At 39.5% G+C, this 16,102-nt stretch overlaps 1 protein-coding gene across 2 annotated transcripts in view; it reads right to left on the reverse strand.

Annotated features, from left to right (window-relative positions):
- The window catches only part of CDH11 (cadherin 11, type 2, OB-cadherin (osteoblast)), a 178,567-nt gene that overhangs the window by 30,972 nt on the left and 131,493 nt on the right, over window positions 1-16,102 (reverse strand). For both annotated transcript variants that reach the window (XM_011952219.1, XM_011952218.1), the window contains 2 exons: window positions 13,245-13,432; window positions 7,116-7,369 (listed from right to left, as the gene is read on the reverse strand). In XM_011952219.1, coding sequence (XP_011807609.1) covers window positions 7,116-7,369; window positions 13,245-13,432 — 442 coding nt within the window. The remainder of the gene's footprint in view (window positions 1-7,115; window positions 7,370-13,244; window positions 13,433-16,102) is intronic.

Genomic DNA, 16,102 nt, shown 5'->3' on the forward strand with positions numbered 1-16,102 from the left:
AAGCTAGATGATAATGGAGAAGCCACTTAAGTTCTTTGAGCCTTAGCATGTTTATCTTCTAAAATGGAATTAATATATATATTTTTTCCAAACAGAATCTCACTATGTTGCCCCAGCTTATCTTGAACTGCTGGGCTCAAGTCATCCTCCTACCTCAGCCTCCTGGGTAGCTGGGATTGCAGGAACCTGGCTGAACTGGAATATTAATAGTATCTAACTCTTTTGTTATCTGTGAGAATTCAATAAAATAATAAATGTTTAAGATACATAATGTAGTGACTCACACATATAAGCAGTGCAACCAACAATAACTGCTATTGTTTTTGTTGTTGATGCTGCTGTTACACACTGAGAACAGACTGTGGAAGCTCTCATATGTAAGAGCGTGACCTTCATCCTATAGCCAGTGAGAAATCATGGTAGGCTTTGAGCAGAGGAGCAAATAAATGGACACAAGCTCTCAAGGAGATCAAAAACATATGATGGGCAAGATGGTCTGAGGAAGAGAGAGTAGAAGAAGGAGCAGAGGAAACTTAAGGATTTGATGCTGTTTTTAAATACATGAGGTGATGAGAGTGAAGTACAGGGTGACAGAGGAAATGGAATCCTAGATGATGATGAAAGCCCCAGTAGGATTTAGTGGATATTTGGGCATCTAGGGGAGGCTGAGAGAGTCCAAGGTAGCTTCTCACCTGAATGTCTGAGAGAGGGAGATTAAAGGACATCGAAAAAGAAAATATTTGCTATTGTGAATAGTGCTGTGATGAACAGTTGAGTGCTTGTGTCTTTTTATTTTCCTCTGGATATACATTTTTAAATAAATATTTATAAAATTGATTTTCCTTTGGATATATGTCCTGTAATGAGACAGGATCAATCATATCCCCAACCTCAGCACTACACAATATAACCATTAACAAACCCACACATATACCCCCGAATCAAAAATAAATGATGAAATTATGTAAAAAATTAAAAAGAAAAAGAAAAAAAGTCAATTATCAGGAAGGAAAGGTTGACATTTCATTAAGGATATGTCAAAATGCTCAGAGAGCAAAGACTCAACTCTATTGTAGGCTTCAGGAAGTCAGGGGTAGAAACAGCTGTTTTTGTTTTAAAGTATGTCACAATAATTATAAGATCAAAAATATGTCTTGGATAAATGAGTGAACCAGTGAAAGAAAAAGCAAATGGGTGAAAATACACAACAAACAGTATCATAAATGCAGAATTAGAGTCGGGGAGAAAGATCAGCCTAGGGGCAGGAAATCTGAAGCATCAACTTAGGTCAATTACCACTTGGGTAAAACCCTATAGGTGAGTGGACACAGAGAGAGAAAGGACCAAGTCAATGCCTGGACAGGGATCAAAGACTAGTGAAGACATCAGGTACAGTGTTATCTGAGGCATAAGAGGTTAGTGCCAAGAAAACTAAAGGGAGAGAATATTTTAGAAAGGAAATTGTAAACAAAAATGTCTCTAATGCTACAATCTGAGAAAAAGAGATCTGCAGAATGTCCAAGAAGCTAAGGGTTAGGTGACATTGCAACACCTCCATTATATGTCCAAGGACACAAATTTCCACAAAGGTGAAGAGAAACAACCAGGAAATTAGGTAGGGAGGATAAAAGACCCATTAGATAAAAAGTTTGGAGGCCTGGCGCAATGGCTCACGCCTGTAATCCCAGCACTTTGGGAGGCCAAGGAGGGCAAATCACCAGAGGTCAGGAGTTTGAGATCAGCCTGGCTAACATGGTGAAACCTGTCTCTACTAAATATACAAAATTAGCTGGCCATGGTGGCACATGCCTGTAATCCCAGCTACTTGCTTGAACCCGGGAGGCAGAGGCTTCAGTGAGCTGGGATCGCACCACTGCACTCCAGCCTGGGCAACAGAGTGAGACTCGGTCTCCAAAAGCCAACCAACCAACCAACAAACAAGCAAACAAAAAAGTTTTGAACAGACTAGGTGCAATGGTTCATGCCTGAAATCCCAGCATTTTGGGAGGCTGAGCCAGGAGGATCACTTAAGCCCAGGAGTTTGAGACCAGCATGAGCAACATAGTGAGATCCCCCCTCTCTACAAAAACAAAACAAAACAAAATTAGGCAGGCACAGTGGCATGCACCTGCTGTCCCAGTTACTTGGGAGGCTAATGTGGGAGGATCACCTGAGCCTAGGGAGCTCAAGTCTGTAGTGAGCCATGATGACACCACTGCACTCCAGGCTGGGTGAAAGAGTGAGACCCTGTCTCAAAAACAAACAAAAAAGGTTTGAATATTCTCCTATAATTTGTCTGACATTTCTAAAGAACAAAGACCCAAGTAGGTAGAAGTGGGGGGTTGGTTCGAGTGTGGTAGTGAGTATCCTTGGATAATTATAGACATGGAAAATGCCTACATGCACAGAACAGCTACCATTTGAACACATGACCCAAATAATCAATTGTAGATGTGAATCCTTGGAGACAATGAGGTGCAGAGGAAATGAGTGAGTGTTTTTATGTCACAGTCACTGCTCTTCTAAAAAGTTTATAATGCACCTCGATATTCTAGGCCAAAGATAACTCATTTAAAATTCACACTGTGAAGATTTTTAAGTAGTTTAAAGGTGTTAGAAGGGTCCATAGTCATTATTTAATGTATCTTTCTGCACAAAGAGAATATAGTAATCAAACCTTCTTGGGAAATCTTTCCATTAGTGGCTGCTGGGTTAAAGTAAAAAGCTCAAAATGAACTCAAGACAGATCTGGGTTAAAATCCAGTGTTCGACCTGACTGTCCATGTGATTTTAAAGAAGTCCCATCATTGCTCCGAGCCTCAGTCTTCCCACCTATTCAATTCTAGAGAAGCCATAGCCGCAAAGGATGTCAGTGAGAACTGACATTTTTTGTAAAACCTGTTGTACGAGGCTGAAAAGATGCTCAGTAAATGTTAATTGTCTCTCTTTTCCTCAGAAGAATCAATGTTCAAAGATCCAAAAGCAACCCAACATCACTTAGAGTTGGGAATTCCTTCTTCCCTGCCACTATTTTCTTTGATATAAATGGACAAACTCCATTGTCTATGTAATTTGTTTTCATATTTAGATCCATTTACTTTTTCTTAAGTTTCTGCCTCCTTAAGTATACTGGGAACCCCCAGTGTGTGCTCAGTGAAGATTTGTCAAATAAATGTGTGAATAAGATGTCATCACTTCCCTCACGCTTCCTGTTTTACACTCAAAAACTGTGAGCGTGACCTTCTAAGCCAAATCAGGAGTTATTTTATTTATTTACTCAATAAATATTTGCTAGAAATCGACTTTGGGCCATGTGCTCTGTTTGGTGGAAGGTGCAGTAATGATCTAGAACAGGGGTCAGCAAATATGTTCTGCAAAGGGCCAGCCAGCAAATGCTTAACTTGTGCAGAAATTAGAATCCCTGTCTCAACTACTCAACTCTGCTCTTGCAGCAGGAAAGAAGACATAGGTAATATGAAAACAAATGATGTGACTGTCTTCCCATATAACATTACCTACAAAAATAAGTGGTGAGAAAAAAGATGAAGAATTCACAGTTTCTGATTTCAAAACATAGTACAAAGTTATGGTGATGAAGGCTATGTGGTACTGCCGTATGGACAGACATATAATTAATGGAATGTAATCAAGAGTACAGAAACAAACCTGGTTTCTATGACTATGAATGGTCAATTTTCAACATGAATGCCAAGACCATTCAATCAAGAAAAAATAGTCTTTTCAACAAATAGTGCTGGAATAATTGGATACACACATGCAAAATAATAAAGTGGGACCCCTTCCTGACAACATATATAAAAGTATGCTCAAAATTGATAAAAATCTAAACGTGAAAGCTAAAACCATAAAGTTTATTTTTTAAAAAATGTGTAAATCATTCATGACTTTAGATTAGACAATTATTTCATTATAGACATTTAAAAGAAAAAGAATAGACCCACTGGAATTCATAAAAATTAAAACCATTTGTGCCTCAAATGACACTATTAAGAAATGGAAAAGATATCCCATGAAATGAGAAAAAAACTTGCAAATCATATATCTAATAAGGCCCTACCATTCAGAATATGTAAACAGCTCTTACAACTCAACAATAAAAAAAACAAAGAATCCAATTATGAAATGGGCAAAATACTTGAATAGATATTTATCCTAAGAAGATATACAAATGGCTAATAAGCACATAAAAAGATGCTCAGGCCAGGTGCAGTGGCTCATGCGGGTAATCCCAGCACTTTGGAAGGCAGAAGTGGGTGGATCACTTGAGGCCAGGAATTTGAGATCAGCGTGACCAACATGGCAAAATCCTGTCACTATTAAAAAATGAAAAAAATAGCTGGGCCTGGTGGTGCACACCTGTAGTCCCAGCTACTCGGGAGGTTGAAGTACAAGAGTCACTTGAGCCTGGGAAGCATAGATGGGACTGAACTGAGATCGTGACACTGCACTCCAGCCTGGGTGACAGAGAGAGACTATGTCTCAATAGTAAATAAATAAATAAATGAGTAAATAAATAAATAAATAAAAGATGCTTGATGTCACTAGTCACTCCAGAAATACAAATCAAAACTATAATGACATATCATTTCACAGCCATTATGATAGCTATAATCAAAAAAGGCAAAAAAGTGTTGGTGAGAATATGGAGAAATTAGAACTCTCATATATTATTGATAACAAAGTAAAATGGTACAGCTACTGTGGAAAACACTTTGGCAGCTCCTCAGAAAGTTAAACATAGAGTTACCATATAATCCAGTAATTCCACCCATAGGTATATGCCCAGGAAAGACGAAAACATGTTTAGGCTAAGACATGTCCAGGAATATTCAGCATTATCTGTCACAGCCAAGATTGGAAGCAACTCAAACACGCATCCAAATGATAAATGAGCAAATAAAATGTGGTGCACCCATACAATGAAAAATTACTCAGCAATAAAAGGAAATGAATTAGTGATGCACTCTGCAACATGAATGAACCTCAAAATCATTATGCTACATGCAAAAATTGAGTTACATAAAACCACATGTTGTATTATTCCATTTATATGAAAGGTCCAGAATGGGCAAACATACAGACACAGAATAAGTTAGTTGTTACGGGAGACTGGGAAGAAGGAGAAACAGGGAGTGACCGCTAATGGACATGGGATTTCTTTGGCGGGGAGAACAATATAAATATTCTGGAATTAGACAGTGGTAATGGCGGAACATCTTCATGAAATATACTAAACACCAACAAATTGTACAAGTTGAACAGGTAAAGTTCATGCTTCATGATATGTAAATTTTTTCACAACAGAAAAAAAAAAAGAGAGAGAGAGAGAAAAGCAAATGGCAGCTAGGTTTGGCCTATGGGCTATAGTTTGTCAAGGCCTAAACTACACAGACATTGAGCTCTTTGAGACTCTCCTCTAGTGAGAACATCGCATAACCTAAGTGTCCCTGTGATGTAGCCTGGTGGGTGAGCTAGAGAGGAGCTAGTGGAAGGACATCCGATACATCTCTAGGGAGCCCTGGAAGAATTCCTACAGGAGATAACACCTAAGTGGAGATGGAGAAAATGAGTCCAAGGTCACAACTTGGAAAGGCAAGTGCTACCAGCTAGAAGGAGGAACATGTCAAGTCCAGGGATTAGGGGAGAGCGGGAGAGCTTCAAAGAATGAGATGGAGGTAGAGGGGTGCAAAGAAACTTTTTAAACTAAGTGAATGAGGTTAGATTATTTTAAAAAGGGAGACAACAGGGAACCATTTGATCATTAACTTTTTTCTTGCGTTTTAACTAAGGTAAGATGTGATGTTTGGATGTGCATTGTATGAGGGTCACTCTGGCTGCAGAGTCAGGATTCATGCGGAGAAGTAAATGAAAGACTGAGGGCTGGGAGACCCTGTGGAGGTACATAAAGAAATCCAAGCAAGAAGGAAATGAGGGGAGTGGCTGTGTGGAAAAAAAAGAAACCCCTGCTAGAATCCGGTCCAGGGGAAGTTCCAGGGCACTATCAACTTTCACTCTATAAATGTGTGATTCAAGCCCCTTCGCCACCTCCTTCTCATCACCCTCTCATCTTCACCATTAGCTTCATCAGTCATTACCTCAGGATGAAGAGGAGAGTGGAGAAGCAGAACTCTGGATCACTTTTCCTTTTTTTTTTTTTTTTTTTTTGAGACAAGGTCTCACTCTGTCACCCGGGCTAGAATGCAGTGGCTTGATCTCACCTTACTGCAATCTCTGCCTCTCTGCCTCCCAGATTCAAGTGACTGTCCTACCTCAGCCTCCCAAGGAGTTGGAATTACAGGTGCACGCCACCATGCGCAGCTAAATTTTGTATTTTTAGTAGAGGCAGGGTTTCACCACATTATCAAGGCTGGACTCGAACTCCTGACCTGAGGTGATCCACCTGCCTTAGCCTTCCCAAAGTGATGGGATTACAGATGTGAGCCATGGTGCCAAGCCACAGTTCTGGATCACATTTTTTGTCACAAAAAAGTATTCATAATAATAAAAGCACCCAAAATTTATTAGGACACTTTACTACTCTTACAAAAGTATTCAGCAGCAGTTAGACAGAGCTGACTTTCCTTGCCTCCTGCTCAGTGGCTGCATCATTCCAGGAAAGTCACTTTGTCTTGCAGTGCCTCCAGTTTCCTCTCATTTGAAGGGATAACAATTTATGTATCAATTAAGTTGAGGGGATTGATTAGATCACATAGCTAACCTCCTCATAGAGTAACCAGAGAATGGGAAGGTATTTAATAAATTGCAATTACTATAATTATTTCACAATAATTATTTGTACTTCCCCACAGTCCCCTGAGGCAGACAGGCCCAGCTCAGGGCTCTGTCACTTAGCATGTCTGGGGGAATCTGCTCCAGAGCAAAGTCATGTAGCTTGAACAATCTTATCCAAAAAGTCAGGAACAGAGGTGAAGGAGAGCTCATGTCTTCTAAATCGTAATCTTGTTTACATTCTACTGAACCTGATAAACTTGGACCCTTTTTGAAACTGAAGAACGTGGTTCCTACAGGGCTTTTCCAGAACCTCTTGACTTTAAAATTCCCCATCCAAGCTCTTAAAGTAAATCCGTCTGTACCTTATTGGGCTGTTGGCAGCATCAGGGTCTTTGGCATGCACTCTCCCAACCACGGTGCCAGCAGCTGCATTTTCTTGGACTTCATGGATGTAACTTGGGGCCAAGAACATAGGGGGCTCGTCAGCATCTTCTACTGCAATCTTGACAGTCACAGTGTCCTTGAAGGGGCCATTGCTGATAAACTTCGGGTCGATGTGCACGTTGGCTGCCTCTACCTTCAAGCTATAGGCTCTTTTGGTTTCAAAATCTACAGGCTGGCAAGAATGAAGAGAAGATTGACAACCAATTCCTTGAATGGAAGAGAAAGAACTGATTGTTTTATAGGGAAGAGTGAATAGTTCCTCAAAGGGAGAAAATCAGACTCTACTCAATATCAATTTTCCTGAGCCATTTGGTCAGAAAATCACACAAATCAATTGCTGAAACTTAGAGTGTGCCTACTGGGTCATTCTAAGAGCACGACAGACACAGAAAGACCATGTCATCTAAAATGAACCTTATTCTATATAGCAACACTAGTGTTGCCCAAATAAGTCACTAAGAATTACCCAAGGAAGGGAATTAAAACACTACAAAAATGCATTTGGTACCTCATTCTGAAAAGTAAGAATCTTGGTAACAAAAATACTCACTGAATTTCAGCCAAAAACCATGTCCTTTTTGATGACTGGTTCATACCTCTCCCACCCGCAACCATCCAGCTTGATCATATTGAAAGCTTCATGTTGAAAGTTTCTGACCACGTTCTGTTTCCCAATGTCTGGGACTCTTACCAGCAGTGGCCCATAAGATGACATAGGGTGGTTTATAGGTAATTTGATAGGTGAGGTTGTCAAATGATATTAACTTACATACTGAGATAATTATTTATTTTCCAAGTCTTTAAATCCTTGACACACCAAGTAGAACACCGTTTTAACATATCTGCTCTGTTTCACAATCTCTTTTGTGAGTTATTTTGATACAACTCTAGCTAGAATGTAATGGCATCGTTTTGGTTTGATTGCATTTATTTTTAAGTTACCTTCTATTTTTGGCAAGTGACAAGATAATGAGGGAAATGTTTCCTTTTTTAAAATGCTTCCTTTTTTAAAAAAAAGAATGCATATATATTAAAGATGGTCTATTTAAAGAAAAACAAATGTAAGCAGTAAAATTTTACACGAATATGAAAGAAAAAATGAGTAGTAGCATTTGAATGGCTGTAGTTATAGGGAAATTGATGGTAAACACTGCCTAATTTTGAATGAGAGGAGTTACAGTGAATCAGTCAGCAAAGGATGGAAAGTAACATTGTAGCAGAGAAACAAGCCCTGCTGCCTAGGAAACAACTTTCTAATTAGTGCTCTGGATGTTGCTGAACTACCAAATGTTTGGAAAGAGTTTCATCTTCTAAGGCAAGCATCTGCCTGCCATGCTGTTGTCATTTGCCTGGCAAACGCTTATTCTGAATGGGCATACAGTCACGGGGCTTATTCCTGATCTAATTTTGCAGTACTCCACACTGAGCCTGATGATCCCAGTTGCAACAGGGTTAAACATGTTCAATATCCTTGATATTTTTTCTACCATCTTCCTACCTCCCTCTTCCCAGAGTCAGGAAACACTACCTTTTTCCAAATCTAAACCAGCCTTTCCATCATCCGGGGACTCAGCAGTTCCTTTCTCCTTGGCTAGGTTACTGAGCAGCAGAAAGGAAAGATATTTATAGACTGAACATACGAGATTGCTGCAACTTCTAAAAAATCCCTTCAATCATTAGATAGCATTAAACACTGGAATATGATAGTTCTGAGACTGGGTAATTTATAATCAGAAAAGAGGAAATTTTCTAATATCAGATAGTCTGTTGATCTTACTACAGCAGAATCTTTTGTACTTGGTTTAGGCATGTGCCTAAGGACCTGGAGCCATTTTCCCACTGGGAAGCCTTGTTGGTGTTGAGGACAATATCCTCATGCTGCAGTTTCACATCCCAAGCTAGGCTCTCCAGCCCTTTGCAGAGGTTTATGTGGGATGGCCTTTCCCAGTTTGGCGAGATTCCAAGTCTGGTAGTCAGTTCAAGCCTCATTGCCTTGTGAAAGTCTCCTCAACAGCCCCAGATAGATTTGTGTGGCCCCCTAGTGGCCCTTTGGCAGCCCTTCATTTCCCTCCCCAGCGAGGTGGGGGTGGGAGTGGAATGGAGGAGAGCATCCCTAAGAAGTCTACTGAGTCTTACTGCTCTTTGCTGATCTTTGTCCCACGGGACGCAAGAATGACTGTACCAAGTGGTCATACGCATCCGTTATTTTGACTGAATGAGGAGTGGGGTTGATAGATGCTTAACATTTAGACATTTGCCTACAATTTATTCCCTTCCTCCCTCCAAAAAAGATGTGAGGTAGTTTCCCATGTGAACATTTATATCCATGTTATGAGTAGTTGAAATAAAGCTAAATGAGGCAACACATTGCATAAGCCATAAAAATCTTAATACCCCCTAGTTTACTAATCCCACCTCTGAAAATCTTCCCTGAGGGATTAATTCAACAGAAAACCAAAACAATATGCAAAAAATGCATGATATTTGTTAGATATAATAGAAGGTTGTATCTAATCTGTGGAAATATACACACAAAACACGAAATCCAACTGTGAGGTTTTATTAAGGAAATAATGATTCATCAATAGGATGAGATGTTATGTAGTCATTAAAAATGATTATGTACATTATATAACAGCATGTAAAATGTTTACGATGTGACATTAAGCGAACAAATCAGATCACCCTCTGATTGCAACCATGTTAAATGTTATGTATCCACATCTATATATGTGCGGACAAAGAATATAAAGAAAAATCAAACATAAAAAGTTTTATTAAAACAGGGAATATTAAAAATGCCTTATAATTCTGCTCTGACACTGCTTTACAAGGAGTTTATTTGGTTGAAAATAAATAGCTCAGACACTGTGCGGTGATTTCTCTGAGATAGATGGGATTCCCATTCAGCCAAAGATGCTGCATGAACAGATCGGATTTTCCCCTCTAAGTCCATGAAGCCACCTAAAATCTCACCTTTATTTGACCCCGGTTCTTCCTCCACTAACCACACAGAGACTGTCTAAATACCCCAAGGGTAGTTTCTCTCTCCCCTATTCACCATTAAACTAAGAGAGTCAGAACACAAGAGGGATTTATTGCTTTCTAAAATATTCAATAAATGAATGATTCTATCTAGTAATTATTTCTGGAATTCTTCTCCTTCACTACCGTCTCACTACCTCTTCTACCTTCTTCAATTCTTTGTAATGTCTCCCTTGAATTTTAACAAGTTTGTTCATTGGTTTTACTGTATCTATCTTAAGACTCTCAAGATTGAAGGTATTGCAGCTTCTTAAATGTGCCCTGTTTCCATTGATACTAGCCTTTCATGAGTTATTTTTTTTCTGCCTTTTCTGTCCTTAACTATCCAGCAAATTCCTCCTCATCTATCAAGACTCAGCTTGAGAACTGCCCCCCTCAAGAAGTCATTCATGACCCACGTTCATAGGTCTTATCACACTATTGCAGGCAATTTTCAACTGGGGAGTGATTTTGCTCCCAGTTACTCCAGGGATATTAGGCAATGTCTAGAGTAATTATTTTTATTATTATTATCAGGACATTGGGGTGGGGTAGAGCATGTGGTTAATGACCTTTATTGAGGGGAAGCCTGGGATACTAGATACTACCAAATATCCTACAAGGCACAGAACAGCCTCCTACAACAAAGAATTATCCAGCCCAAGACATCAACACCTCCAAGGCTGAGAAAACTCTCTCAGTTTTAATTATTGTTTCACTTCACTGTCCTGTTAAATTGTGAACTCCCTGTGGTCAGGACTCTGTGTCTTCAACTTTAGATTTCCAACCTCTGGCAAAGGGCCTGCCTGACAAATAATAAGAACTCAATAACTCTTGGTGGAAAAGTGGGTGAATAAATTAGGAAATAAATAAAAATACTAGGTTAAAAAATACTTTAAAATGCAGAAATAGTGCCAGAATGTCTCTATAGACTTTTATGGTATTAAATTGCATGTAACGACTTTCACAAGGAGTCATATTTTTACTCTGTTAAATTCATCTATAATTTTTCTTTTTTTTCCCCTGGTGGACATTTGGAACTTTGTGCTACAAGTTTGAGCAAATGTTCTTTTACAAATGAAATAACATCTTACACTGTTTAAAACCTAAACGTCAGTGTTTTATAGAAGATTATTCCTTTGCCTAGAATAAACACACTGAATTGGAGGCAAATGTGCAAATTAATCATATGCAGAGAGCTCATTTGCGATGTGTGAGTTCCATGGGGGTGATTTAAATGTTTCAGGATTTCAGAGATATAGTGTGTGTTTATGCCCTGAATACACTGAAAACAGGTGACAACCTTAGCATAACCAACTACCCAATTACATGAACAGCAAAGGATGGGAGGCAGGAATCTTTGATGTCAATGTTCACATGTCAGTGTCAAGCAGAAGAGATAGTAATATTAATTAACGAAGTAAGTTGACAGCTCTAGGCAACACACAATTCGCACAGCTACTTTTCCAGAGGAGAAACCAGAATTAGTGATGACTACCCTAGCACCCTGTGGTTGATAATTAGGCTTTCTCGGTCCTACCATTCATCCATTAACGTAGACTTTTCAAAGTATCCAAATTTCACCCCAATTTCCATATCCTTCATTTTCTTTATTTTTTTTAACAGTCACTCCCTACCTTCTCATTGTTTTGTGCCCCGTAATATTTTCCCCAACCCCAACACACTTTAAAATGTTGTAAAAGGCCAGCTTCTTAGCACAGGTCACTCCTTGCTCCCACCTGAAAGATTCCTTTCAGGACCAGTATTCCCCCACTGGTCCGTCCTTGCCTCCTCTTTAGCTACTGGCCTCTTTATTGATTCTTCAAATTAACTTTCTATCAGTGTTACAGTCCAATCGTTCCACCGCACCAAGGAGTTTAATATGCATGCTACAAAACCAAGTTGAGAATGAATGCTTGATTAAAACCAAGGTAATCCCATCCTCCAATTCTGATTTAATGCTCCATACACTTTCATGATGGAGAGGTATTGATTTCTCAAATGGTAAATCACAGGGGGAAACCATTTTAGAATGTATGGGAACTATTTCTCCACTTGGAAGTGAATCTTATCTGGCTGTCCTTTACAAACGCTTTCTGGGCCAGCTGTTTTCGAAATGTCTTGAGAGGGAAGTTGTTCTAGAATAACCACGGTATGAATTCCAGGTCTGCATGCCTGAGCTGTGTGACAGTGACTGGGTCAAATGATTTCATTTGTCTGAGACCCAATCTCCTCAAAATTAAGTGGAGGTCTCTTTGCCAATTGGGATAATACTACCTACTTTATACTTTTTGTTTGTTTGTTTTTGTTTTTGTGAAAAGTGAATGAAATGATGTTTGTAAGAGGCTGGTGCTCTGTCTGGCCAGTAGTTAGTGTTGAGTGAATGTAAAAAAGAAGAAACACTAAACTTCTTGTAATAAATTAATCCCAGAGACATGTTTTTGATGACTGACTCTGGGGGAAGGTCCATAGACTACCTGACTACGAGGGGAGGTCCACAGGCTATTTGACTGTGGGAGAAGGTCCATTATTGTTGCTTCTCCAGGTTCACTTGAGATAAAAACAAGCAGAGAATTGACTTAAGTTTCACAGAGGGTCTAGCAATGCAGTGAACCTTGAGTGTTCAAACAAGAAGAGTTCTGAATAGCCTATCTAACAGATTCAGTGTGGCAGAGCTAAGGGGGCAATTCCATGCATGCTCAGGGCTGCTTCTTCAAAATCTAGATTTATTTCATTGTCCTTCCTGCCATGAGAGAACTGTGCTTCCCTCCATTGGAAAACATTTAAGAACTGACTAGCAATCTCAGGCAGGTATCACCAGCCCCTTTTGTCAGCTTCTCCACAGTAACAGAAAGGAATATAATTCTGTGATCTTCCAGGGCTCAGAGCTCAACTACAAAGCCAGGTCGGCCCCTGATTTCGCAAATTCTCATTTCTTAACCGTCGCCTCCCTATTTCTTGCAGTGTTGCCTTGGCAGAGCAGGTCACACCACTGACATGTCTGATTCCTTACCCTAACTCACCTTTTTCAGCTTTATCACCCCCTCCTGGGTTTCATAGTCCGTTGTGATTTCAAACAATTCCATACCATCTCCATCAACAATACTGTATGTGACTAAGCCATTTTCTCCAATGTCTGGGTCTTTAGCTTTCACTCTTCCTACTTCCTCCCCAGGGACGGCTGCTTCTGACACAGACATCTGGTATACGCCTAGAAGAAGAAGACATCTACTTTTATTTTCCCTTTTATTTGGCAGCTGCAAGACTAGATTTCATTGAATCCCAATAAATTTCTCAAAGGATTTGAAATTGAACTTTCTATTGACTAAAAACAGGAAAGACGTGAATGGATGTGGGGAGGAAGATCCCACATGGCCTGCTTGTCAAAAGAATGTGTTCTATGAAGGGTAATAAAGCAATATCTGGGTCCAGGTGAAATGCTGGGGTCACCTGCCACATGTAAGGGAGGAAAACAATGCTGTGTTACATTTCCCATCAGGTAATGAGGGAGAACCATGCATGTCTTCATTTATCGAAATAACTGAAGATTCTTTTCATGTCTTCAGGATGGTCCATGAGTTAACTCCAAGACTCACTTATGGTATTGCCAACAGCCCAGGAAAAAAAATTCTGTTTAAAAGCCTTCCTTCAACAGCTCCGTATTTACTTTAAAAATGCAAACTTTATCTTTAACATCACTCCCTGTCTAACTCTATATTTGACACTCCTCTATTTCACCTCCTTCACAACTTGCCTCCTTCACAAGTTGGTCATGCGTTACCTTCTCCAGAAAGCTTTCCTGCAGTGTGACCCTCCTACATATTTATTTAATGTTTATTGGGAGCCTAATACTGTACACGGAGGTACCGTCCTAGTGCCAGGACACTGTTTTATTTGGTTGTTTCGTTTACTACTAAACAAAACGGTCAAGATTCCTCTCCTAATGAGGCAGGCTAAAGAGAAAAAATAAAAACAAATGTAAACACACTCTGATGTCACTGCACTGAAAAAGGAAAAGAAAGTAGGGTAAAAGGGTGAGGGTTCTGAGAGTGGATGTGTGGTTGTGTGTGTGTAAGTGCATGATTGTGTGTGAGGGGGTAAATGTGTGAGTGGCTGTTGAGTGATTGTGTGGGCATGAATCTGTTGTGTAAGAGTGTGAGTGTGTGTATGAATATGAGCTATTTGTGAGTGAGTCTGTGTGTGTGTATGAGTGCGATTGAACGTGCATGTTTGTGTTAATAATGTGTAGGTGAGAAGCAGAAAGAGGGAGAGATTGATTTTGAGTAGTGTGGTAGGGGAAGACATTCTTTAAAAAAGGAATCTAAAAAGACTGAGGAAGACAATGATGTGAATATCTGCAGGATAAAAGCTACAGGCCAGGTGATTAGCAAGTGGCAAATACCCTAAGGTGAGAAGATCCTAAAACCTGCAGAGGAACAAGAGGAGGAGAGTGACTCCAGCCTTCTGGTGAGAGAGAAGGGCATGTAGGGAAGTGGAGGCCAAATTGCATAAAATAGACCATTGCGGGTTTCAGGTTTTGTTTAAACTTGGGGAAATCACTGGAAGGTTTTCAGTAAGTAGCTGAGATTCAACATTATCTTATTTGCTTTTCACATTTAATACTCTGTGCGTGACACAATATCGAGAAGCCAGGGTTGAAAATCTTGCCTCTATCATTTCCAAGCAAAGTGGTCTTGGGCAAGTTACTTATGATCATTATGTTTTAATTTCCTCTTAAAGAGATTTCATCAGTTCCAAGACTTTGTCTATATTTATCAATAGTATTTTGCTTTGCAACTTTCTTTTGGATTCATAATCTATTTAATCTCACCATGCCCTCTACATTAAAGGACGAGTGGGAAGTGGGAGTCCCTTGTAGATAATTAGCAATTAATACGAAGGTTTAAAAAAAATTGTCCTATGTGGATTTTCTCCAAATCTCATTCAAGTTCATGGCAGCGAAACCAGTACAACCAGTACAGTAGCAATGTAACTTTACTACATGATTATCTATGACCAAGGGCAGTAAGGGCTGCCTGCTAATAATTCTGCTTGACCTTTCTTTTCCAGCACACTAGACAATCGTATAGTGTGGATAATGGAGCATGCAGCTCTTAGAATGTTATATGAGCCTCAGGCTTATTGAGGATGCTGAACTTGTGCCCGGCCAGGCAAAAGATTCTTGTGTAGATTCTTGTTTTTGAATTCCTTTGAGTCACCACAGTGCCTTCCTGGGGCCACATTTAGTTGCCTTCCTTGTTATCTCATTTGCAAAATGTTCCATTTCTCTGATAGTAAGCTCACAGGCTCTAACGAGACACTTTCACGATGAACCCCCCATGCATTAGCAGCACCAGCAGCACCACAGTCATACTGTCCATCCATATACATCTATACATATAGAGACAAACTTGTGTTCAAACTCTGACTTTGTCATATTTCTAGGGCAACTTATGCAGTTTTTATGGAAGCCAGTCTTATCTGTATAATGTAGGCTCTTGCAGAGATTTACAATAGCAGTGACTATTCATTAAATGATGGTAGTTGCTATAATTACAATTATTAATAATAACCTTTCAAAATAATTTTTTTCATTTAATTCCCTTCACAATTTTATGAACGTTGTGGAACAGCCATAATCCCCCAGATAACAATGGCTAGAATTTGTTGACAACTTATAGACAGTTGTCATTATAAGATTTTACACTAACTCCTTTAGTCCAAACAGTAATCCTATTAATTAGGTACTGTGGAAGATTGCATTTTCCAAAACATGGCCCAAACAGTATCTCCCATCCCACGTGATTTTCCTTCAACATGACTTTGACAGGTCTTCCATTGAAAGGTGGAGTCTACATAAACTCCACTTAGATTTGTGCAG

Source organism: Colobus angolensis, unplaced genomic scaffold (assembly GCF_000951035.1).
Source record: "Colobus angolensis palliatus isolate OR3802 unplaced genomic scaffold, Cang.pa_1.0 Scaffold339, whole genome shotgun sequence".
In the NCBI taxonomy this organism is placed as follows: Eukaryota; Metazoa; Chordata; class Mammalia; order Primates; family Cercopithecidae; genus Colobus; species Colobus angolensis.